The 23462-nt window shown below is 37.7% G+C and overlaps 1 protein-coding gene and 1 long non-coding RNA gene across 2 annotated transcripts in view; both read right to left on the bottom strand.

Annotated features, from left to right (window-relative positions):
• Window positions 1-2098: 2098 nt before the first annotated feature.
• Window positions 2099-6326, bottom strand: LOC141557290 (uncharacterized). Its single transcript, XR_012486756.1, has 2 exons — window positions 6204-6326; window positions 2099-5580 (listed from the first exon to the last, which is right to left on the bottom strand). It is a non-coding gene; the product is annotated as an uncharacterized LOC141557290 (long non-coding RNA).
• A 2342-nt stretch (window positions 6327-8668) lies between these two features.
• COMMD7 (COMM domain containing 7) overlaps window positions 8669-23462 on the bottom strand; it is a 34953-nt gene continuing 20159 nt past the window's right edge. Inside the window, exons 4-9 of the mRNA XM_074292734.1 lie at window positions 15390-15446; window positions 15271-15308; window positions 14267-14357; window positions 13584-13633; window positions 12937-12985; window positions 8669-10151 (exon numbers count right to left, since the gene is read on the bottom strand). Of these exons, the coding sequence (XP_074148835.1) occupies window positions 10075-10151; window positions 12937-12985; window positions 13584-13633; window positions 14267-14357; window positions 15271-15308; window positions 15390-15446 (362 nt within the window). The 3' untranslated portion in view covers window positions 8669-10074. The remainder of the gene's footprint in view (window positions 10152-12936; window positions 12986-13583; window positions 13634-14266; window positions 14358-15270; window positions 15309-15389; window positions 15447-23462) is intronic.

The following is a 23462-nucleotide window of genomic DNA, read 5'->3' as shown; positions in this document are numbered from 1 at the left end:
AGCATTACTATGTGGCTCAACTGAGATTATACATGTAAAGCATCTACAAACCTCAATATATAAATGCTAGCAAATATATAACACGTATAATTTTATAAAATTAAATTAATATAGTATAAATAAAATACATAAACATAAATAAAAAGAGATGCCAGCAAAGAGAGGGAATATCTAAAACTTCGATTCCGTTTTAAAGTCTTTTCTGGTACTATATTCTCTATTTTAGCATCCCTTTCAGTACTGATATTCTTTATTAGTTTTGATATTGCAAAGTACAATTCCTTAGTGGAAGAACAGAGCCTTCAGAGGAGTTTCTGGGCCAAGGAGAACTAGGATTGAGAAAAGACAAAGAACAGCCAAGATGCAGGGGAGTAAATCCCAACCTTATTCTTCAATGGTACACAGTACTGGAAGGGAAGAGGAGAAAGGAACATGCATTTATTAAGCATTATGTGCCTGACACTATGCTAATCTCTTTAAAAGAATTATCTTCAACCCTGGAAGGTATTATCCCACTTTACAGATGAGGACACTGGAGGCAAAGTTTAAGTAAATTTCCCAAAATGACAGCTAATAAATGCCTTAGGCTGGATTTGAACTCAGGTCTCCCTGATTCTAACTCCATTTGCCTTTAAAATGCTGCATTTGAGAGCTCTAAACCAGCAAAACACATTTTTTCTTTAATCATTTAAGCTCTTAGGATCCCTTAAACAGTTGAACTCGTCAGGTAGTTTCCCTTCCAGTCTTTCATCAAAGAAAGGCCAGCTGGCACAGTGAGACCACAGGCCATCTGACTGGCTCAGTCAGGAGTGTTCCTGAAGATGGCAGGATTGAGAAGCAGCTCTGGTTCTGTCTGAAGAGGACCACAGGCTTCCAGGCAGCCTTTCACCACAGCCAACTTGCTGGCTGGACAATTTGATTCTAATAGGCTGAAGTTACATGATGTGTGCCATGGTGGAGACTTTTTTTTTCTTGTTTTGCTGAGGCAATTGGGGTTAAGTGACTTGCCCAGGGTCACACAGCTAGGAAGTGTTAAGTGTCTGAGGCCAGAATCGGACTCAGGTTCTCCTGACTTCAGGGATGGTGTTCTATCCACTTCGCCACCTAGCCGCCCCCAGGGTGTAAATTCTTGTGCTGAAACCCTAAGACCCACAGCTGCTTCCCTCCCACCCCACTATAACCTTATTAGAATCCACTTTTTAAAGACTGAAATTAAGTAGGAATTAGCAATGCATCCGAGCAGCAGCCCCTCTCATCAACTCCTAGATCCCCTCATACCAGAACTCCCATCAGCCTGTGCCACCTTCCATGGAATACCAAAGATCCTCGTGCTGGATTCAGGCAGCATTTTTGTCTCTCATGTTTAGAATCTACTCTCTCCGTATCTCAGGGTCCCTTTCTTCCTTTAAGTTGCAGCTCAGTCATATATATATCTTCTGTCTTTCTGCAGCTTTCCCAAGACCCCCAGCCACTAGTGCCCTTTTACCCAAATTCCTTTGTATTTTACTCTGCATATTTTTGTATTTTTAACTTTATTATTTATGCTCTATATTTTTTTTATATGTATTTGTTATCTCCTCCAATAGAACAAGTTCCTTGGCTGTGGCAATTTTCATTCTTGCATCCTTAGTATGGTGTTTAATGTGTTATCTGTGGGGGCAGATGTTGCTGTGGGGTCCAGCATGGATCTCGAAATGGGTTAAGGAGATTGGTGATAAAGAGAGACTAGTCTTTTGAGAAATTAGGAGTACAAGAGAAAAAATCCTGAACTGAGCCAGGTTTGTTTTTATTTTTTAATCCTGTCACTGCCCAAAGGCAAGCTACTTCCCCCTCTGGGAAACATAACTTTTTCCTCTGTAGGGAAAAAAAAAAGTAATTGGCAATGATCAAGCACAACTCCAGAGGACTCATGATGAAACACACTGCCCACCTCCTAAAAAAGATGATGAACTCAAATGTGTAAAATCCTTTTTTCTTTTTTAAACATGGCTAATGTGGAAATTTCCTTTGCTTGAAGATGTTTATAACATTTTGTTTTTCTTTCCCCATGGGGAAGGGAAGGAAGTAGAGAGGGGTAGTGAAAAAAAAAAAAGACATCTTCAATTGCAAATAAAATTTAATTTTTTAAAAAAGTGATTGGAATGAAATAGGTTTCTGAAGAATGCAAAGGCCTACAGTAGGATGTTTTCTATACCTTTGCAATTGGATTTTTTTTTTCCCTTTTCTTTTTTTTGGGGGGGGAGGGGAGAGGAATTAAGGGAAGAGTAAAGCCTCACTAAGAGCAAGGCAATCTGTCTGGGATATTGCCTGGTTAGTTTTTTCCTGATCCAGGTGCCAGTCCTCTTCAAAGTAGTACCTCTCTTACCTAGAACTCTGCTGGGAAAAGCCAGAGAATAATAATGACAATACTAATCACATGGGAACCTATTTTGCCCAACACTTTTTAGCAACAGAATGCTGGACTTAAAATGCTGGTTTCAAATCCTGCTTATATTTTAAGAAGTCTGTGACCACAGGCAAGCCATTTGCCCTCTAGGATACATCAAATTCCCCATCTGCAAATCAATTCCTAAAGAACCAAAGAATTTTGTGAGACAGACAAAAAATACATAGAAAGCACTTGGCAAACTTCAAAATGCTCGGTCAGTAGTTTTTGTTTCCAAAGGTGCCCCCTCCTGCCCCTGCACTTTACTGTCACATTACTTTTTCCATTTTACAGCTAAAGAGACTGAGGGGAAGTGGTTTATCCAGTCTCCTAAGTCAGGAACTGAGTTCTTCTCACCGCCCAAATCACAGATATGATTTCAAAGGTTCATAGATAACTCTACATTAGGACCTTAGAAGTCATCTGGCCCAATCCTCTCCATTGGGAGAAGTCCAAGGTTATGCAGATAGTAATAGATCTAGTCTAGGCCTCCTATTTTATAGATGAGGAAACTGAGGTATGGAGAGTAAGCAAATTGTTCAAGAACCCAGAGAGAATGAGAGAAGTAGGATTGAATATAGATTTTCTGGCAATCTCTCTACCAGGTGCCTACCTCAACTTCTTGGCTCTACACCCCACTGGGACTTGGGAACCAAATGCACATCTGGCAGTGGCCCCAGGCTCTGCTGAAGGAGGGGGAGGGCTGAAGGCTGACAACAGAATTCTAGGAAAGGGAAGAGGGAGAAGGATCTTTCTTTCCTTTAAAGCTGCTCCGCCCACCACACCGAAGGAACGGGTTGAGAAGCCTCTGAGGAATTAAAAACCACCAAAGATACACAGCTTAGTTCTCCCCACCGAACTGGAAGGGGCCCTTATTTCCCTCAAAGTCAGCTGTCCGGGCAGATTAACTCCTGGCTCAGTGGATTTGACTGGCAGCCGGAAAAACTGGCAGAGCACAGGACACCACAGGAGGTCAGCTGAGTCAGCTTTTCTACCTGTCAGGAAATCATTCCCCACCCCACCATCCCCAACGCTCCACTGTGGCTAACCCCTGGCCTGGGCCAAACCACTATCACAGGGCAGAACCACCAACACTCCTTGTGACTGCCTCTGTGCCACCCACATCCAATAATGCCACCTTCATCTCTCTTCCTTGTCTTCTTGGTTGTCTGTCCGGCCCAGGGTGCCCCTATGCAGAGACACTGTGAAGCAAAATGTCTGGCCATCACTCAGACACTTGGGGAAAAAGGCTGGACTTACAGTCAGCTCACCTTTCCTGAATTCAGAAATCAAATTTGAGCTTGATTTTGAGATTTAGAAAAGGGTGATAACAAACTCATACTTGGGTATTTATCTAGTGAATTTGCTGATAAAATAAAGGAGATACATCAGCATGTCTGCAAATGTGGCCTCTTACACCCCCCTCCTTTCCTGCTCCCAGCATGCCTTTGTAACACAGGTTTATTCAGGAGCTGGCCAACTCTGCCAAGCAGAACTAAAGGCTGACTCTGAATGGTCCAGTTGAGATGAGGGTAGTAGGCACATTCCTTTATACAGGAGAGTGAACAAGCTATCTAAATGCATTTTACAACTGTTCTGATCTAGGGTATGAAAATCCCATGTACCTCTGACTACATCAGATAATCCCACACACCTATGAATATATTAGGAGGCAGATAAGAATGCATAGGAGGCTGCGTACAATGTAGTCATGCTTATGGATCCACCAATCACTCTGACCTTTTTTTTTCAGACAAGGGGATCTGAACCTGGCTCCATGATCCCTCTAAGGTTCAAGTATAGATTTCAGGGGAACTGTGAACTTAGATGGGAAAACATAATATTTTTACTAAGTTCTAACTGAAATTTTGCATTTCCTCCAACTACACATTTATTTTAAAAAGTATTATTGTGAGAAGGGGCCCCTTCACTTCACTAGACTGCCAATTTTATATCCTCCAGGATATAAAATGCTTTAGAGATTGTCTTCAAGGGTTCTGGTGGAAGGGGCCAAGTCTGACACCTGGAAAGCCCTAAGTGGTTACCAGTATGTGGTGGGAGGGGAAAGACAGGACTTGACCCTAGGTCATTCCATCTCTGAGGAGAGCTGTCTAACTACTGTTTCTACTGTCCCCACATTGTTAGGGTAGGCACTTTCCAAATGCTAACTGGGAAGAAAAATGCTTGTGGGATGTTTCTGCTCTACTTGACTTCACACTGACACCATCAGTCCTTCTGTGAACTTGGCATGCCTCATTTAGAAGGGTCTTTAGAATGACTAAATACACTTATTCCATTTCCCTTAAATACATGTGCCTATCTTCTTCTTGTCTGTACCCACCCTAAAACCTCCATCTGCTGAAGCTGTGTTGCTCCACTGAGGCCTAACTGGAAGTCAAGCTCCTTCAAGAGGCATTCACTCATTCACTCCCTGAAGCAACCAGTCAGAACCTGTGCATTGGTCATGGGGGTGGCCTCTGCTAAAATCCATCTTTGCACAGGTGGGTCTTACCATTCACCTAAGCATGAGCTCTTTGAGGGAGGGAAGGACCAAAGCTAGTATAACCTGAGGAACTTGACACTTTGCTCTTTACCCTCAGGATCACAGAATTGGTATCGAAGAGCTGAAAAGGACAGTAATCCCTGGATCTACCCACTAACTAAAGCATGAATTCAATCAACTATATCCCTTGACAGGCAACATATCCAGACTAGGTCTGAAAGCCCTTACTGACTAGGCATTTGGGATTTTTCCAGACTCTGTGCCCTCCACTCATAGAGGGGTTTAAGAACCAGATTTTGGAACTCTACCAAGGGAAGGTTAAAATAACAATAACTAAATCAGGAAAATGGAGTGCTAATAATGTCACTTCAGGGAGTTCAGAAAAAGACAGACCGGTAGTAATTGGAAAATTGGAAAAGAGATGGTACTTTGGGAACAGGCAGAGTATCAGAAAAGGCATTCATCATTGCCAAGGTAGGAATGACCAGGAGGCATTTTGGGAAAAGGACTCAAAAGGGGGCCTGAGATAGGAGGGTTCAGTCCTGGAGTCAGAGTACCTATTTTGGTTTTGCAGGGCAATCAGGATTTAGTGACTTGCCTAGGATCACATAGCTGGTCAAATGTCCCAGGCTACATTTGAATTCAGGTCCTCCTGACTCCAGGGCCAGTGTTCTATCTACTGTACCACCCAGCTGCTCTAAACCTGGTTTACAATCTGGTTGCAACACTTCAGCTGGAAGCTGTAAGTAAGGCAAAGTGGGGAAAATTTAAGTGAAAATTCTACCTTACACTGTGACATGGTTTCCTCATCAATAAAATGAATGAGTTAGGCTCTTTAGCCTTTAAGGTCCTTTCCTATTCTAATTTTATGATTCTATGACAGTGGATGGGGTTACTTTGTCTTTATGAAATAGTTTCTCTTCTGTAAAATGGAAATAGGAAATTTATGGGATGTAATCAAAGCAGCACTTCCAGGAAAATTTATATCTCTAAATGCTTACGTCAATAAAATAGGGAAAGAATCAATGAATTGAGCATGCAACTAAAAAAAGAACAATTAAAAACTCTCAACTCCAAGTTGGAAATCCTAAAAATCAAAGGAGAGATGAATAAAACTAAAAGTAAGAAAACCACTGAACTAATGAATAAAAGTAAAATCTGGTTTTATGAGAAAATCAATAAAATAAGCCATTGGTTAATTTGATTAAAAGAAAGAAAACCAGGGGCAGCTAGGTGGTGCAGTGGATAGAGCACCAGCCCTGAAGTCAGGAGGACCTGAGTTCAAATTTGATCTTAGACACTTAACACTTCCTAGCTGTGTGACCCTGGGCAAGTCATTTAACCTCAATTGCCTCAGCAAAAAAAAAAAAAAAAAAAAAAAAAAAGAAAGAAAGAAAACCAAATTACCAGTGTCAAAAATGAAAAGGGTGAATTCACCACCAATCAAGAGAAAATTAAAGCGATTATCAGGAGCTATTTTGCCTAATTATAATGAATACTAATAGAAGAGGAAATAAACACATTTAAATAACCCTATCTTAAAAAAAGAAATTGAACAAGGAATAAATGAACTCCCTAAAATGGAAGTAGGAAAGTACATACTCCTCTAAAAAAGCTACTACATTAACATGACCAATTATTAGCTAGCCCTGTTGGTTGGGATCATGCTTGCTTTCGGAAGAAATGAGTTTGAATAAATTGTGGGACAGATTTTTGGAAGATCCTGAACAGCAGGTTCAAGAGTTTATTTAGTTGACAAAAAATTTGTAAAAGCACTAACTTGCAGCAAATTCAAGCAACCAATCAAACCATCTTAATTAACAAATAAGAAAACTGAGACCCATAGACAGTAAATGACTCAATGAAAAGAATGGTTTTAAGCATCCTCTGAGATACAATTCTTATTAATCAGCCAACCAACATATTTTAATTGAGGGTCTACTTTATGTTCCATTCCATGCTAAAAACTGTGAAGAAGCTATCAGAATAAAACATGTCTCTGAGTCTTAAATTTCTGTCTTGAAGACAAATGGCTGCCCAAAAGTCTAACTGAATTCATACTTTGTAGCTAGGGAGGAATCTGGGGTCAGATGTTCAATCCATTATCAACAGACAGGGATGATATATCTATTATGCAAACTAGGTGGTATGGATACAAAAGTTATAATACTTAACCCACCAGATATTTATTACTACAAAGACAAAATAAAGTGACACATATCAATAACAGTGCAAAGAAGTCTATTACTGCTAGAGTAGAGTAGTTAAGCACAATGAAAGCTCCAGTGGTGAGATAGGAGCAAGATTTTGAATAAAGCAAAGCAGTAGGGGAAGGGGGGAGGAGTCCATTCCTGCCGCAGAACAGGGCATGATTAAATCAATTAACATTCACCTTTTGGGCTCAAGGGATCCCAAAGGGGAAGAGCTGATTTCGGGAGAATTGGAGTCTCTGAAGAGTGGAACAGGGAAGTTCAAACAATGTTTGTGGAAGATTAATATGATGATCATAATAAAATGGGTTATGAGGGGGTATGAATTACTGAAAACAGATAACCAGTTAAAAAATTACTAAAAACTAGCCCAGGCATGAGGTAGCAACCAAACTAGAGACAGGTACAGAAAAAAGTGGAATGGGGAGACATATTACTTTCTACTTAAAGAATCCAAGAATGCTAGAGTTGAAAGGAACTTCAGAATAGAGACTATTAGATCTGGAGAAGACTTTAACACATAAGATGCAACTAGAGGATCTTAAAACATAAAATGTTATAGGTTGAAAGAGATCTTAAGAAGTAGACCCTCAAAACGAAGAAGTTATTTCAGAAAATAGGGTAGGAAGGAGCCATAAAACATGGAATGTCAGAGATGGAAAAAATCTTAGGACACAGAGTACTAGAAGAAGGGTTTAAAAAGAATTTAAATTGGAATGAGCTTAAAAAAAAAAAAAAAGAATCTGGATTGGAAGAGGCCTGAAAACCATGAATTTTGGAGTTGGAAGGGTTCATGTAACCCAATTTTCATTTAACAACTGAAGAAAATGAAGCTAAGAAAGGAAAATGAGAAAGAACTTAATATCACATTTAGTTCTGTCCCTGAAAATCCAGAACAAAGTTTTAAAAAAGTCACCACTTAGAAACTCAGGAAAATTCACATTTAAGCAAGAACACCATAAGGAGTTAGATGAATGACAGAGAGAAAATTATAACACCGACTTAAAATACCTGAGTAACAATGATGGTAAAGTGCAGAATCAAGGGAAACCTACAATACCTTTGGCTGAGTATGTCCTTTCTCCATGTTGAAGCCCATGTGTATTTATTGGAAAGTTGAGTTCATGTACTTTTGATTCATCCATATTTAATTCATTCTTGGGCTGGCCTGTAATAGGCCTCTTTCTGATGTGGAAGTAGCCTTAGTCCATAAGTCTCTTTAAGCTTTTGTTTAGCCAATGGTAGATATACTAAAATCTCCAGAAATGAAAAATGAAATTCCTGATTGGATTTTGACTCTCAACAGGTCACATAAAGAGTGAGACATCTAGAGATAAGCAACATCAACAGTGACGCTAGGCAGCAAAAAGAACAATGGGCAGTACTGGAAGATCTGGATTTGGGTTAGCCCCTAATTCATTGTGCATCTTTCACAGAGCAATTTTCTCCCCGAATCTGTTTCCTTACCTGTAAAATGGGGAAAGGTGGTGGATTAGACACTTTCTTTAAAATAAAAAACATTACAATGAATTTGACCAGTATCAACCAACATGTACATTTCCTTATAAAATAAAGAACAACAAAATAAGATTGACTAATCCACTGAGTCAAATTAGATCAGGATCCTCAACCTTTTTTGAACCATGAAACCCTTCTCAGCATGTTTTAAAATGTAGATAAGGTATACAGAATTCCAAAGAAAATCAAGCACAGTTCAATAATTATATTAAAAAAAAATTTTTTTTAAGTTCATGAATTACAGATTAAGAAACACTGGATAAAATGATTTGGAAATTTTACCCCCTTACCTAGAAATGCTGCAGTCCAAGACTCCTTCAAGTTCTTAATGTTCTAATCAGAAATTAGTGAAAAATGAAATACTAGGCTGGACACTAAAGTCTCAAGTAAACAGCAAAGTATATACAACTTCTTGTGGAAAAAGCAACATGGTACAGAATGACAGATTTGAAGTAGGAAGGTCTAAGTTTAAATTCCAGCTCTGCCACCTGTATGAGGTAGACAAGTCTCTGGGTCTCAGTTTCCTCATCTATAAAAGGAGAATGTTAGACCAGATGGCTTCCAAAGATTTGAAAGAGGCTCCAAATCAATGGTCCTCTTTTCCTCAAGGCTTTAACCTGAAAGCACTTCTGCCTTGGTCCTGCTCCTAGCCTGTCCTTAAGAGTACAGTGATTCCCTTCTGCCTCATCCAAACCTTCTGTTCAGTCCCAACCCAATCTTTAATCATCTTGTCTCTCTAAATTGTTAGAAAATGGAGGGATCTTTAATCCAGGACACATAGACAAGAGGATCAAGGCCTCTTCTTCAAACCTTTTATTAAACACTTAGATAAGGCAGAACTCTGTTCAGTGGCCACTCAGCCTGGGGAAAAGACTCTTAAGGAGGATCAGATGGGCAGATGCCAAAGAAGAGACTGAGTCAAGGCCTGCAAAGAACAGAAGTCTTTGAAAGAGGAGCTCTTGGATTTACATATTGATATATGGTCTTTAAAATGGTGTCTCAAATGAGAAAATCCCCACTATACATGGTAAATGCATCATTTTTTTGTTGTTGTTGTTTCAGATTCTGGCTCTCAGGATGCTAACAGTTCGATCCTCCTCTGACTAATTTTCAGGTTAACTTTGTTCTGTAATTAGACTGCTGATCTTGGAAATTTGAGAAATGGGAGTTCTAGAGGGAGGGAAAGGAGGAGTGTCATCAATAGGCTTACTTTCTCCCTCTCTCAATGGTTTAAATATTGGAGACATGGCCTATGTGATGAGTGGTTCTTTCATGAATCATGAATTTATGTGGTAATTGTATTGGCCTTCCTAGTACATACAGAACTATGACCCTCTAAGACACCACAGCCCTCGAGCTGTTATAGAGCAGGCCACAAGGATAAACAATTTATCCCTCTGAGCCTTCTTCCTCCATCTTCAGCAGAAACACTCCATGCTGGCTCGGACACGTTCCATCTCACTCAGGAAGTTATAGAACTGAGGCAGGGTTAACTCTAGAGAAAGAAAACTAAGCGTCAGGTAAATGTTTCCAATTTTTATAGACTCCTCAAAGGATTATTTTTCATAAATAGCTTTTTTTTTTTTTTTTAATTTTCACTTCTGGTGAACCTACAAATACTGAAATGACAAAAAAAAAAAAAAAAAGAAAAAGAAAGGCAGGGAGGAAGGTCAAAATCCTATAAAAGTGAAAAAGTGGCATTTCCACAGGATTGTCTTTAATGGTGTTCTGGATATTTTCTTTCCTAATTTTTTTTTAATAATACCTTTTTACTTTTCCAAATCTAGTTTTCAACATTCACCTTTGTAAAATCTTGTGCTCCCAATTTTTCTCCCTCCTTTCTCTCCCTCCCCTCCTCTAGACAACAATCCAATATAAGTTAAACATGTGCAATTCTTCTAAACATATTTCCACATTTATCATGCTGCAAAAGAAAAATCAGATCAAAAGGGATTTTTAAAAAAACTCGAAAAACAACAGCAAAAAACCCCCAAAAAGATGAAAACTCTGCTTTGATCCATATTCAGTCTCTACCATTCTCCCTCTGGATGCAGATGGCTCATTCCATCACAAATCTATTGGAATTGCCTTGAATTACCTCACTGTTGAAAAGAACCTCTTCCATCAGAATTGATCATTACATAATCTTGTTGTTATTGTGTTGTTAACAACTGTGTTGTTACTTGTTACAACTATTCAATGTTCTCTTGGTTCTGCTCTAATCAACATCAGTTTATGCAAGTCTTTACAGGCTTTTCTGAAATCAGTTTGCTAGTCATTTCTTACAGAGCAATAATATTTCATTAATTCATATACATAACTTATTTAACCATTCTCCAACTGATTGGCATCCATTCTATTTCCAGTTCTTTGACACTATAATAAAGGCTGCTACAAATACTTTTTGTCTTTTTTATGATCTCTTTGGGATGTAGACTCAGTACAGACACTGCTGGATCAAAGTGTTTGCACAGTTTTATAAGTCCTTTGTGCATAGTTCCAAACTGCTCTCCAGAATGATTGGATCAGTTCACAAATCCACCAACAATATATTAGTGTCCCAGTTTTCCCACATCCCCTCCAACATTTAACATTATCTTTTCCTGTCATTTTAGCCAATTTGAGAGGTGGTAACTCAGAATTTTCTTAATCTACATTTCTCTAATCAATAGTGATTCAGAGTATTTTTATATGACTAAAAATGGATTTAATTTCTTCATATGAAAATTACCTGTTCATATCTTTTTGTCATTTATTAATTGGAGAATAGCTTGTATTCTTATAAATTTGAGTCAATTCTCTATATATTTTAGAGATGAACACTTTTATCAGAAACTCTGGGTGTAAAAAAATTTTTCTCCGCTTTCTGCTTCCCTTCTAATCTTGGGTTCAACCTTTTTAATTTAATATAATCAAAACTATCCACTTTGCATTTCATAATGTTCTCTAGTTCTTCTTTGGCCATAAATTCCTTCCTTCTCCACAGATCTGAGAGACAGACTCTCCCTTAAAATCCTCATTTGCTTATAGTATCACTGGTTATGTCTAAATCATGAACCCATTTTGACCTTATCTTTATATAGAAAGTTAGGTGTTACTCAATGCCTAGTTTCTGTCTTAGTATCTTCCAGTTTTCTCAGTATTTTTGATCAAATGGTGAGTTCTTACTCCAGAAGCTTGAGTTTTGGGGTTTATCCAAACCCAAGCATAGATTACTATAATCATTGACTATTGCATCTTGTGAGCCTAATCTACTTCACTGATACACTACTCTATTTCTTAGCTAGTAACAAATGGTTTTGATTTCTGCTGCTTTATAATATAGTTTTAAGCCCTGTACAGACCACCTTCCTTTGCATTTTTTTTTTATTAATTTCTCTGAAATTCTTGACCTTTTGTTTTCCCAGATGAATTCTCTTACAATTTTTTTTCTAGCTCTATAATTTCTTGGCAGTTTGATTGGTATGGCACTGAATAAGTAGATTAATTTAGCTATTATTATTATTATTCAACACCATTATATACAGGATATTTTTCCTAAAAGGAAGACAATGACAAGAGTTCCTGCTTCCATAGTCTTCTCTGTTGGAGATTCCTATACACAAAGGTTGCCAAGGGTGGTGTAGTGGACTCTGAGCCTAGAATCAGGAAGACCCAAGTTCAGATTTAGCCCCAGACAATTACTATGTGACTGGGCACCACCTTTTTGTCTCAGTTCCTTCAACTATAAAATGGGAATAATAATAATAATACCTCCCAGGGTTGTTGTGAATATCAAAAAAAAATATTTGGGGGCAGCTAGGTGGCACAGTGGATAGAGCACCAGCCTTGAATTCAGGAGGACCCGAGTTCAAATCTGGTCTCAGACACTTAACACTTCCTAGCTGTGTGACCCTGGGCAAGTCAGTTAACCCCAGCCTCAAAAAAAAAAAAAAAAAAAAAAAGAAAAGAAATATTTGTAAAATGTTTCACATAGTGCCTGGCACATAGCAAGTGCAAACTATTATTATCAATATTATTATGAATGGAAATGCTCTCATGTAACTAAGTACCCTCACTTCACAGAAGGAAAACTAAGGTTCTGAATAAGGAGATGGTTTGTCAAAGCTTACTGGTGATACCAGCAATTCTTGAGCCCCAACCCCCTGACTGCCACTCCTTTTTTACATTAGTCCTTTCACAAGACCTCCACAAATGAATATGGCCTAAATATGACCACAGAGAAGTTACAGAGAAGAAATGCTTCTATTATATAATAGGAAAAGGGAGATAGGACTCACCTATATATACATTTTCAGTCTGGTTTCCTTTTTTAACCACCAATTTCAACTGACAGAGAAAAAGAAACAAAATCCAAAGCTGTCAGCTTTTAATTTCATAGTTCCTTGTGAGCAATCTGATTCCTCCCAAAGTTAAGCTTCCTAAATGTATCCCAGTATCTGGTAATCAAACATTTTACAAAAGCCAATTGGGTTCCATTAAACAGGAAACATTCATCAGTCACCTCCTTCCTCTAGTCCCCCAAAGAATCCCAGAGTTGAAGAGTTTAAAGAGAGCTCAAAGGTCATCTTATCCAACCCAATTTCTCATCAAAGCCCAGTCCTTACACCACTTCTTGACAAGGGGTTGTCAAGGGTCCTGTGCTGGATGCCTGCCTGTGATGAAGCCCTTTATTCTAATAACAAGTCAGGGATCTATGGAGAGTCCCATAAGTATTAGTGCAGTTTAAGCTACTGAAGCTTAAATTTGCTAAGCAGTAAGACTTTGGGGACTCCCTGTATCTGTTTCTATGAATGTTCTCAGGAAATATAATGCAAATTTAATTCTAACTACCGTTATTTTAAGAGATTAAATGACAAAAGCATGCACATTACCAAAAGGTCTTTTTTGGGGGGAGGGGGAGAAGAGGCAGAGAAGAAAGACTTACTTGTAAAAAAATACTCCCCACTTTCTGTAGTTCACTGCTCCCTGATGTCACTGTGACAGAAAAGGGAAAATCAAGAGAATAAAATATATCAAGAGATACTGCTAAAGGATTTGGGAGTATCTGAGAAGCTCTATTTATACAAACATCCTATTGAGCAGCTTTTAGACAGCAGTTTTAGGATTCAGGTGTTCTTCTATGTGCTATTCCATTTTATAGATGAGAAAAAGACTCAGAGAGATGGAGGGACTTTTCCATTGCCACTGAGGACACTTTAAACATCAGAATGTGAAGCCAGGTGCTGCTGACTACAAATCAAGCCTTCTGCTCCTTATATAATGATGCCACATTGGCTTGCCATGGGAAAGGCAATAAGCAAGCTACTGGCCCAAGAATTACTCAGAAGATCCACAACAGATCATGTAATAGATCATTAGGGCCAAGTAAAGACAGCAAAATTAGAAGATTTCCCAGCTGGAAATGGAAATTACTAGCACCTAAAAACTAGAATTAGAAATCATTTCTGAGTTTACACAGTACAGTCCCCAATGAATTAATATAAGCACCCTTCTATGAGAAGGCAACATCTTCCCCATTTGAAGTTCCCTTTCTTCCAAAGGAATTTATCCACACACCTCCCTTAATCCCACTCTGCATTAATTTCAAACCTAGCTCAAGCTAGTTACCTCCAAATTTCCATTCCATATCTATAAGCTGGTTGATCATCAATGTCTGTCCTATTGCCCATCGTGCAAGTGTGGGAGATTTCTGTTTCCACTGTCAGAATAAAAACAAATTAAAAAAAAAAAAATCACATGAAAAGAAAAATCTTTCTTCTCTCTACCATTTTCCTCATTTCCCAATACCCTCCCACCAATAAAAGATTTAGTTCTAAACAGTAAGACATAAGAAGAAGGCCTACATGCCCTATCCAAAAAAGGAAGAGGGAGGAATTTAAATATCTTCTTTCTTTTCAACATAGCAATGGTGGTTGGTATAAAAATAGTGAAATACCATTTCTTAATTCTGAAATGTTTAAATTCAGCCCAACAGGATAAAAAACAGATGCAACGAAAGCATCACCCCATTTATATAGTGATAATAAAAGCTCACAGTTATATAGCACTAAAAAGCTCTGTCTTGAGAACAATCTTAATGAGTAGTACAAGTATTATTAACTCCCTTTTAATAGACCCAGAGGTCAGAATTTGGGTCTTAAAACAAGTCTCCTGACTTAAAGCTCAGTACTTTTTTTCTTTTTCTCTTCTGAGCAATAAGGAATACCCAATTCCTCTACTCAAGTGGAGAGAATAGGCACCTGCTCCACAACACATATTCTTAGAGATTTAAAGATAGGGGACAGGAGAGACAACAGGGAGAAATGACTTGCCAGGGGTCACACAGCCAGCCTTTTTTATCAGACATGGGGCTTGAATATAAGCCTTCTTAACTGCTGTGCTGTATCCTACCAGGAAGCCTTTCCCCAGTTCTCTTTTCTATGACTATCTATCCAACAAAAACTATTAAGCCAACAGAAGTTATCTGTGGTTGACTGTTTTCTCCAAATCAGTATGTTTCCTTTTATGAAGTAAAACATGAATACCCACATGAATGAGATCACAGATGCACTGGAGTATAGGAAATAAAACAAGAAATCTTAATTAATCCTGATTAAAAGGAATTGAGATACCTTTTCAGAAAAATAAGTGGCTTTCTCTTCACTGAGCCCTGAGGGAGAAAAGAATGAGGATTAGCATAATAAAAGGCACCAATCACTTAATATTTAGCAGAGGCAAATAAAGGGCCTACCCAGAGTAATGAAATCTGCTCTGACCTGCTCAGCAGTCATATTCTTCTTCAAGGCACCTAGGAAGCAGAAAGATAAACTCATTTTAAACCTGAGAGCAGTCAGCCTTTGCAGGTTTAATGAGTGTCCTGGGCTGTGCAGGGAAACCAAAGAAATGCAAGACTTAGACTCAGATAGGACTTAAAATCTAAAATGGAAAAAGGAAACAGGCAAGAATTCATAAGACAATTTGATTAAATGGATATATATTAAGCAATGTACAATACACTGTACAACCAGGTACTAGAGAATACAAAATCCTAAGATCTCAGTATTTCACCACAAAATCCTAAGATCTCAGTATTTCACCACAAAATCCTAAGATCTCAGTATTTCACCACTGAAAGGACAGAAAAAATCATTTTTAAAAAAATTATTTTTTAGAGAAAGAAAATAATTTGCCCAAGGAAACAAAGGAGCAAGAATGAATTATAAGCCCACTGCATGAAAGACCTGGGCAGCCCCCAACCAAAAATTAAACTTGAAATACAAAAATTAAAAGGAGAAATCAATAATATTGAAAGTAAAAAAAACTATTGAATTAATAAATAAAACCAAGAGTTGGTTTTATGAAAAAGCCAATAAAATAGATAAACCTTTGGTAAATTTGATCAAAAAAAAAAGAAAGAGGAAAATCAAATTGATAGTCTTACAAATGAAAAGGAGGATCTTTCCACCAATGAAGAGGAAATTAGAGAAATAATAAGGAGTTACTTTGCCCAACTTTATGCCAATAAATTTGATAACTTAAGTGAAATGGATGACTTCCTCCAAAAATATAAGCTCCCTAGATTAACAGAGGAGGAGATAAATTGCTTAAATAGTCCCATTTCAGAAAAAGAAATAGAACAAGCTATTAATCAACTCCCCAGGAAAAAATCCCCAGGGCCAGATGGATTCACATGTGAATTCTACCAAACATTTAAAGAACAATTAGCCCCAATGTTATATAAATTATTTGAAAAAATAGGGGATGAAGGAGTCCTACCAAATTCCTTCTATGACACAGACATGGTACTGATACCTAAACCAGGTAGATCGAAAACTGAGAAAGAAAATTATAGACCAATCTCCTTAATGAATATTGATGCTAAAATCTTAAATAAGATATTAGCAAAAAGACTTCAGAAAATCATCTCCAAGATAAGACACTATGATCAAGTAGGATTTATTCCAGGAATGCAGGGCTGGATTAATATTAGGAAAACTATTAATATAATTGACCATATTAATAATCAAATTAATAAGAACCATATGATCATCTCAATAGATGCAGAAAAAGCATTTGACAAAATCCAACATCCATTCCTACTAAAAACTCTTGAAAGTATAGGAATAAATGGACTATTCCTTAGAATAATCAGGAGCATATATTTAAGACCTTCAGTAAGCATAATATGCAATAGAAATAAACTGCAACCTTTCCCAGTAAGATCAGAAGTGAAACAAGGTTGCCCACTATCACCATTACTATTCAATATAGTACTAGAAACACTAGCCTCGGCAATAAGAGCCGAGAAAGAGATTCAAGGAATTAGAGTAGGAAATGAGGAAATCAAACTATCACTTTTTGCAGGTGACATGATGGTATACTTAGAGAACCCCAAAGACTCTGCTAAAAAGCTACTAGAAATAATTCAAAATTTCAGCAAAGTGGCAGGATACAAAATAAATCCACATAAATCCTCGGCATTTTTATATATCACTAACAAAATGCAACAGCAAGAGATACAAAGAGAAATTCCATTCCAAACAAATGTTGAGAGTATAAAGTATTTGGGAATCCATCTACCAAAGAAAAGTCAGGAATTATATGAGAAAGATTATAAAACACTTGCCACAAAAATAAAATCAGATTTAAATAATTGGAAAGACATTCAGTGCTCTTGGATAGGCCGAGCGAATATAATAAAGATGACAATACTCCCCAAACTAATCTATTTATTTAGTGCTATACCAATCAGACTCCCAAGAAACTATTTCAATGACCTAGAAAAAATAACAACAAAATTCATATGGAAGAATAAAAGGTCGAGAATTGCAAGGGAACTAATGAAAAAAAACTCAGAGGAAGGTGGTCTAAGTGTACCTGATCTAAAGCTATATTATATAGCAGCAGTCACCAAAACCATTTGGTACTGGCTAAGAAATAGAACGGTAGATCAGTGGAACAGATTAGATACAAAGGACAAAAAAGGGTACATCTATAGCAATCTAATCTTTGACAAACCCAAAGAAACCAACATTAGGGATAAAAATTCATTATTCGGAAAAAACTGTTGGGAAAACTGGAAATTAGTACAGAAATTAGATATGGATCCACACTTAACACCATATACCAAGATAAGATCAAAATGGATCCATGATTTAGGCATAAAGAGGGAGATAATAAATAGATTAGAGGAACAGAGGATAATCTACCTCTCAGACTTGTGGAGGAGGAAGGAATTTATGACCAGAGGAGAACTAGAGATCATTATTGATCACAAAATAGAAGATTTTGATTACATCAAACTAAAAAGTTTCTGTACAAATAATACTAATGCAAACAAGATTAGAAGGGAAGTAACAAATTGGGAAAATATTTTTAAAAACAAAGGTTCTGACAAAGGTCTCATTTCCAAAATATATAGAGAACTGACCCTGATTTATAGGAAACCAAACCATTCTCCAATTGATAAATGGTCAAAGGATATGAACAGACAATTCTCAGAGGAAGAAATTGAAACTATATCCACTCACATGAAAGAGTGTTCCAAATCACTACTGATCAGAGAAATGCAAATTAAGACATCTCTGAGATACCACTACACACCTGTCAGATTGGCTAAGATGACAGGAACAAATAATGATGAATGTTGGAGGGGATGTGGGGAAACTGGGACACTAATACATTGCTGGTGGAGTTGCGAAAGAATCCAGCCATTCTGGAGAGCAATCTGGAATTATGCCCAAAAAGTTATCAAACTGTGCATACCCTTTGACCCAGCAGCGCTACTACTGGGCTTATATCCCAAAGAAATACTAAAGAGCGGAAAGAGACATATATGTGCCAAAATGTTTGTGGCAGCTCTTTTTGTAGTAGCTAGAAACTGGAAGATGAATGGATGTCCATCAGTTGGAGAATGGTTGGGTAAATTATGGTATATGAAGGTTATGGAATATTATTGCTCTGTAAGAAATGTAAGAATACAGAGAGGCTTGGAGAGACTTAAATCAACTGTTGCTGAGTGAAATGAGCAGAACCAGAAGATCACTGTACACTTCAACAACAATACTGTATGAGGATGTATTCTGATGGAAGTGGAAATCTTCAACATAAAGAAGAGCCAACTCACTTCCAGTTGATCAATGATGGACAGAGGTAGCTACACCCAGAGAAGAAACACTGGGAAGTGAATGTAAATTGTTAGCACTAATATCTGTCTGCCCAGGTTGCATGTACCTTCGGATTCTAATGTTTATTGTGCAACAAGAAAATGATATTCACACACATGTATTGTATCTAGACTATATTGTAACACATGTAAAATGTATGGGATTGCCTGTCATCGGGGGGAGGGAATAGAGGGAGGGGGGGATAATTTGGAAAAATGAATACAAGGGATAATATTATAAAAAATATATATATATAATTAAAAAAAAAAGTTATATGTGTACAAGTCACTACAGCTGATAGAATGTAAGCTCTTAAGGGCAAGGACTTCTTTCTTTTTACCTGTATATCCCTGGTGTTTACAACAGTGAGTAAGCATACAACAGTTGCTTAATAAATGATAGTTGAATGGCAAAAAAAAAAAAAAAGAAAGACCTGGGCAGATACAACTGTAAAATGACATAAAGAGTCCCAAATTGGGCCCTCAAGAGGTTTCTATAATAATCAACAAGTGAATGAAGACAAGGGCCCTGGTATGGGTATCAACTTTGAAGAAAAAGAGTGCTCTGTGTGAACCAATGTTCTGATTCTAGCTTGGCATATTATTACTCTTCTCTGGATGTCAGTTTTCCCCTCTCTCAAATAAGGGCATTGAACAAAGACCTTGAAGTGTAAAGGGAGCATGAGACAGGACTAAAATGGGTCCTAAGGAAGGTTTTCTAGAAAAGGCATCAATTTACTTGGGTCCTTAAAGGATGCCTGTTATGAATAGATTTAAAAAGAATAGGAGAAGAAATGACATCTAATAAAATTCAAAGCAAAATAGTTTACAGGGGAAGACAAGAGAGGTTTTACAAGACAACATTTTATAGGTTATACTGAGCTTCTAATCAACTTATAAGACATATTATGCCTTTTTTTTGTAGATTCTACTTGTTTAAAGATATCAGCTGGATCCCATGGGAACCAAACTTGTGGCTCAGCTATCAACCCTCTGGCTAACAGCAGTTTCAATTCTCAAGTTTCTTTCTATCTGACCCAGCCAAGCTATCCTCCTGAAGCACTGTGGACCAGCCCCTGCTGAGTTTTCAAGCTTAGTTCTGAAGTTAAGACAAAAGACTCCAAGTCGCTCTGACGTGGTGCTAAGGAGACCAAGTTTTCAATCAAAATTTGACAATAAAAAGTCACAAATAAATGCCTGGTGAATTTACCACTGGCTTGATAAGACAATTAAAGAACAAAAAGTGAAGCTAAAGGCTCTTAAAGGCCCCTAACTGCCTCCTTGCCTTACTTCTCTAACTTTACATGTCTATGCCACAAACACCTTAACAGAAACCATTTAAACAAAGAGAGGAAATCTTTCATCTCAGAAATCTGACAGGATAAGGAAGTCTAAAGTGGAGAAAGCTGAAATACCAGGAAGTATCATGAGCTTTTGCCAGCCTGGACAGGCTCAAAAGAGTCAGCCAACTATCTCATCTAAACTCTAAGACACTAGCTTCAGTGAGGCTACTCTGAAGAACTTATTGGGTACTATGGGAAAGGACTATGCTAAGTAAATTCTAAAGATAACAAGGAGAAAAATAATGCAATCTTGGCTCCCAAGAAGTTCATACTCTAAATCAAGAAGATTGGACATGTTGTTCAGCAACAAAACAATGTCAAGGGCTCAAAGACCTAAGGGTATAGCTACAAGATTTCTAGAAAGACCCAGATGTCTTTTTCCCCCCCTTAAATAATAGGTTTTTTTTATTTTCAAAATACATCCAAAGATAAGGCCCTGATGTTTTAAGGATGCATTGTAGTAGCTGCCTCATAGAAGTAGCCTACTACCACTGGAGAGGGAAAGGGCAGGGACAGCTAAGTGGAGCAGTGGATAGAGCACCAGCCCTGAATTCAGGAGGACTCGAGTTCAAATCTGGTCTCAGACACTTAACACTTCCTAGCTGTGTGACCCTGGGCAGGTCACTTAACCCCAGCCTTAGAAAATGAGGGGGGAAAAAAAAAAAAAAAAAAAGGAAAGGGAGCCTAAGGGTTTAAGTGGGAAGGGGTTTCTGGGTTCCTTCCAAAAAGGGTAAGAGAGATAGTAGCAGAAAGTTGATATAGTAGCAGAAAGGCAAGTAGTTGAGTTCTGCACTAAATTCTTGGGCCTTCTATGCTTTCTGTCCTTCATTTATCATATCTTTGAACAAAACTTAACTGAGCACTCTCTGTGTGTTCTGTACTTCGCTAAAGCTATATATAGATATATAAAGAAAATCCCTACCCTCATGGAGCCAGTGGGGGGGGGGGGAGGTTATGTTATACATGCCTTCACAACATACATACATAAACACAAAGGCTAAACATAGGATTTCATTGATGAAGAGAATTTCTAGGTTTGGAAATTGCTTTCTACCCAATGTATCAGTCCCTAATCGGGAACTTGGAAAGTTGTCAAGAGCCCAGCTTCTTTAAACTGAGGTTCACAACTTCATATGAGGTCTGGTAACTAAAGGTGGGAGTTGTGAAATTATGATTTTCAATAACTGTTTGATTTGTACACCTATTTTATATACCTATATATGTAGAGTTACAGAAAATTTTCTTGGGCAAACCAGGGTCACAAGTAGAAAAAGTTTAAGAAGCCCTGGTCTATGAATGTAGATCAAAGTACAATATTTTCATTTATTTCGGTTGTTATTGTCTGCTTGTTGGCTTTTTCCTTTCTCATTTTTTTCTCTCCCCTTTTGATCTGATTTTTCTGGCACAACATGAGGAATAAGGAAATACATTTAGAAGAAATGCACATATTTAACCTAAACTGGATTGTTTGCTGTCTTGGGAAGGGAAAGGGGAAAGGAAGAAAAATTCAGAAAAAAACGAAGCTTTACAAAAATGAATGGTGAAAACTATCTTTGCATATGTATTTGGAGAAAAAAAAAAAAAAAAAAAAACCTATGAGTTGATTCAAGCCAATTCTAACAGACTTGTGATGGAGAGAGCCATTTGCATCCAGAAAGAGGACTATGGGAACTGAATGTGGATCACAAAATAGTATTTTCAATTTTTTTCTTGCTGTTTACTTGCTTTTGCTTTTTTCTTTCTCATTATTTTCCTTTTTAATCTCACTTTTCTTATACAGCATGATAAATGTGGAAATATATATAGAAGAACTGCACATGTTAACCTATATTGGATTACTTGCTGTCTAGGGGAAGAGGGTGGGGGCAGGAAAGGAGAAAAAATTGAAATGCAAAGTTTTGCAAGGGTGAATGTATTATATGTATTTTGAAAACAAAAATCTATTATTAAAATAAAGTTTTTAAAAAGCTACTAATGATGGATGTGGCCATTTTCAACAATGAGATGAACCAAATCTGTTCCCATAGAGCAGGAATGAACTGAACCAGCTACACCCAGCAAAAGAACTCTGGGAGATGACTATGAACCACTACATAGAATTCTTAATCCCTCTAATTTTGTCCGCCTGCATTTTGAATTTCCTTCACAGGCTAATTGTACACTATTTCAAAGTCCGATTCTTTTTGTGCAGCAAAATAACTGGACATGTATACCTATATTGTATTTAATTTATACTTTAACATATTTAACATGTATTGGTCAACCTGCCATGGCGGCGGGGGGAAGGAGAGGGAAAGTTGGAACAAGTGGTTTGGCAATTGTCAATGTTGTAAAATTACCCATGCATATATCTATTTATTAAAAAAAAAAAAAAAAAAAGCTATTAAAAAAAAAAAAAGAGCCTCTAGTCTTAGAGTGCTGAGAAGGTAGTGACTTGCCCAGGGTCAAAAAGTAAGAATGTGTAACAGGAAGTTTTCTTTCTAATTTTCTCTCTATCCACTGAGCCATCATGAAAAAACTCAGTGATCAACCTAGACCCTGGGACTTTTATTTTCTGCTAAAACTTAATCTGTCCGGGTCCTTTTTCAAAGCAGGGGTACTCAAGAAGATATTAAGCCTAATACAATGTTCACTGTAATAGGTGACTGAATTGACTAAAACATAAAATAAGAGGCAGCTAGCTAGGGAATTCAGTGGGAAGAGCACCAGTCCTGGTGTTAGGAGGGCCTGAGTGCTAACTTGATACTTACCTGTAGTTGTGTGACTCTGGGCAAGTCACTTCATCCTGAAAGAGGGAGAGAGGGAAGGGAGAAAGGAAGGAGGAAGGGGAAGGGAGGGAGGGAAGGAAGAAGAAAAGAAGGGAGGAAAGGAGGAAGGAAGGGAGGGAAGAAAGGAGGGAGGAAGGAAGGGAGAAAGGAAGGAAGGGAAGGGAAGGAAGGAAGGAAAGGAAGAAAGGAAGGGAGGAAAAGAAGGAAGAAGGGAAAGAAAGAAAAAAAATAAAGAGAAAGGGGGGAGGGGAGAGGAAGGAGGAAATAGATGAATGGGAACCTCAGTTTTCTCATTTGTAAAATGAAGACAGAACTCTTCAGATCCCTTCCAGTTTTAAAGTATTATCTTAAGCTCCTATATAAGCAGAGAGAGTTATAAATCATTGAATCCCACCAGGGAGGAATAATTAAGATTTTATCACCCTAAACATAGATAGTTCTCAATCTTAGAAGCAGGTAGATGATGCAGTAGAAAGAGTACTGGACTTGGAAGAAGGAAGACCTGAGTTCAAATCAAGCTTCAAGCATTAGCAATATATGGCATGGGC

Source organism: Sminthopsis crassicaudata, chromosome 2 (assembly GCF_048593235.1).
Source record: "Sminthopsis crassicaudata isolate SCR6 chromosome 2, ASM4859323v1, whole genome shotgun sequence".
NCBI classification, from domain to species: Eukaryota; Metazoa; Chordata; class Mammalia; order Dasyuromorphia; family Dasyuridae; genus Sminthopsis; species Sminthopsis crassicaudata.
Note: the sequence above shows the minus strand (reverse complement) of the source record. Positions and strands in the feature narration are given on the sequence as shown.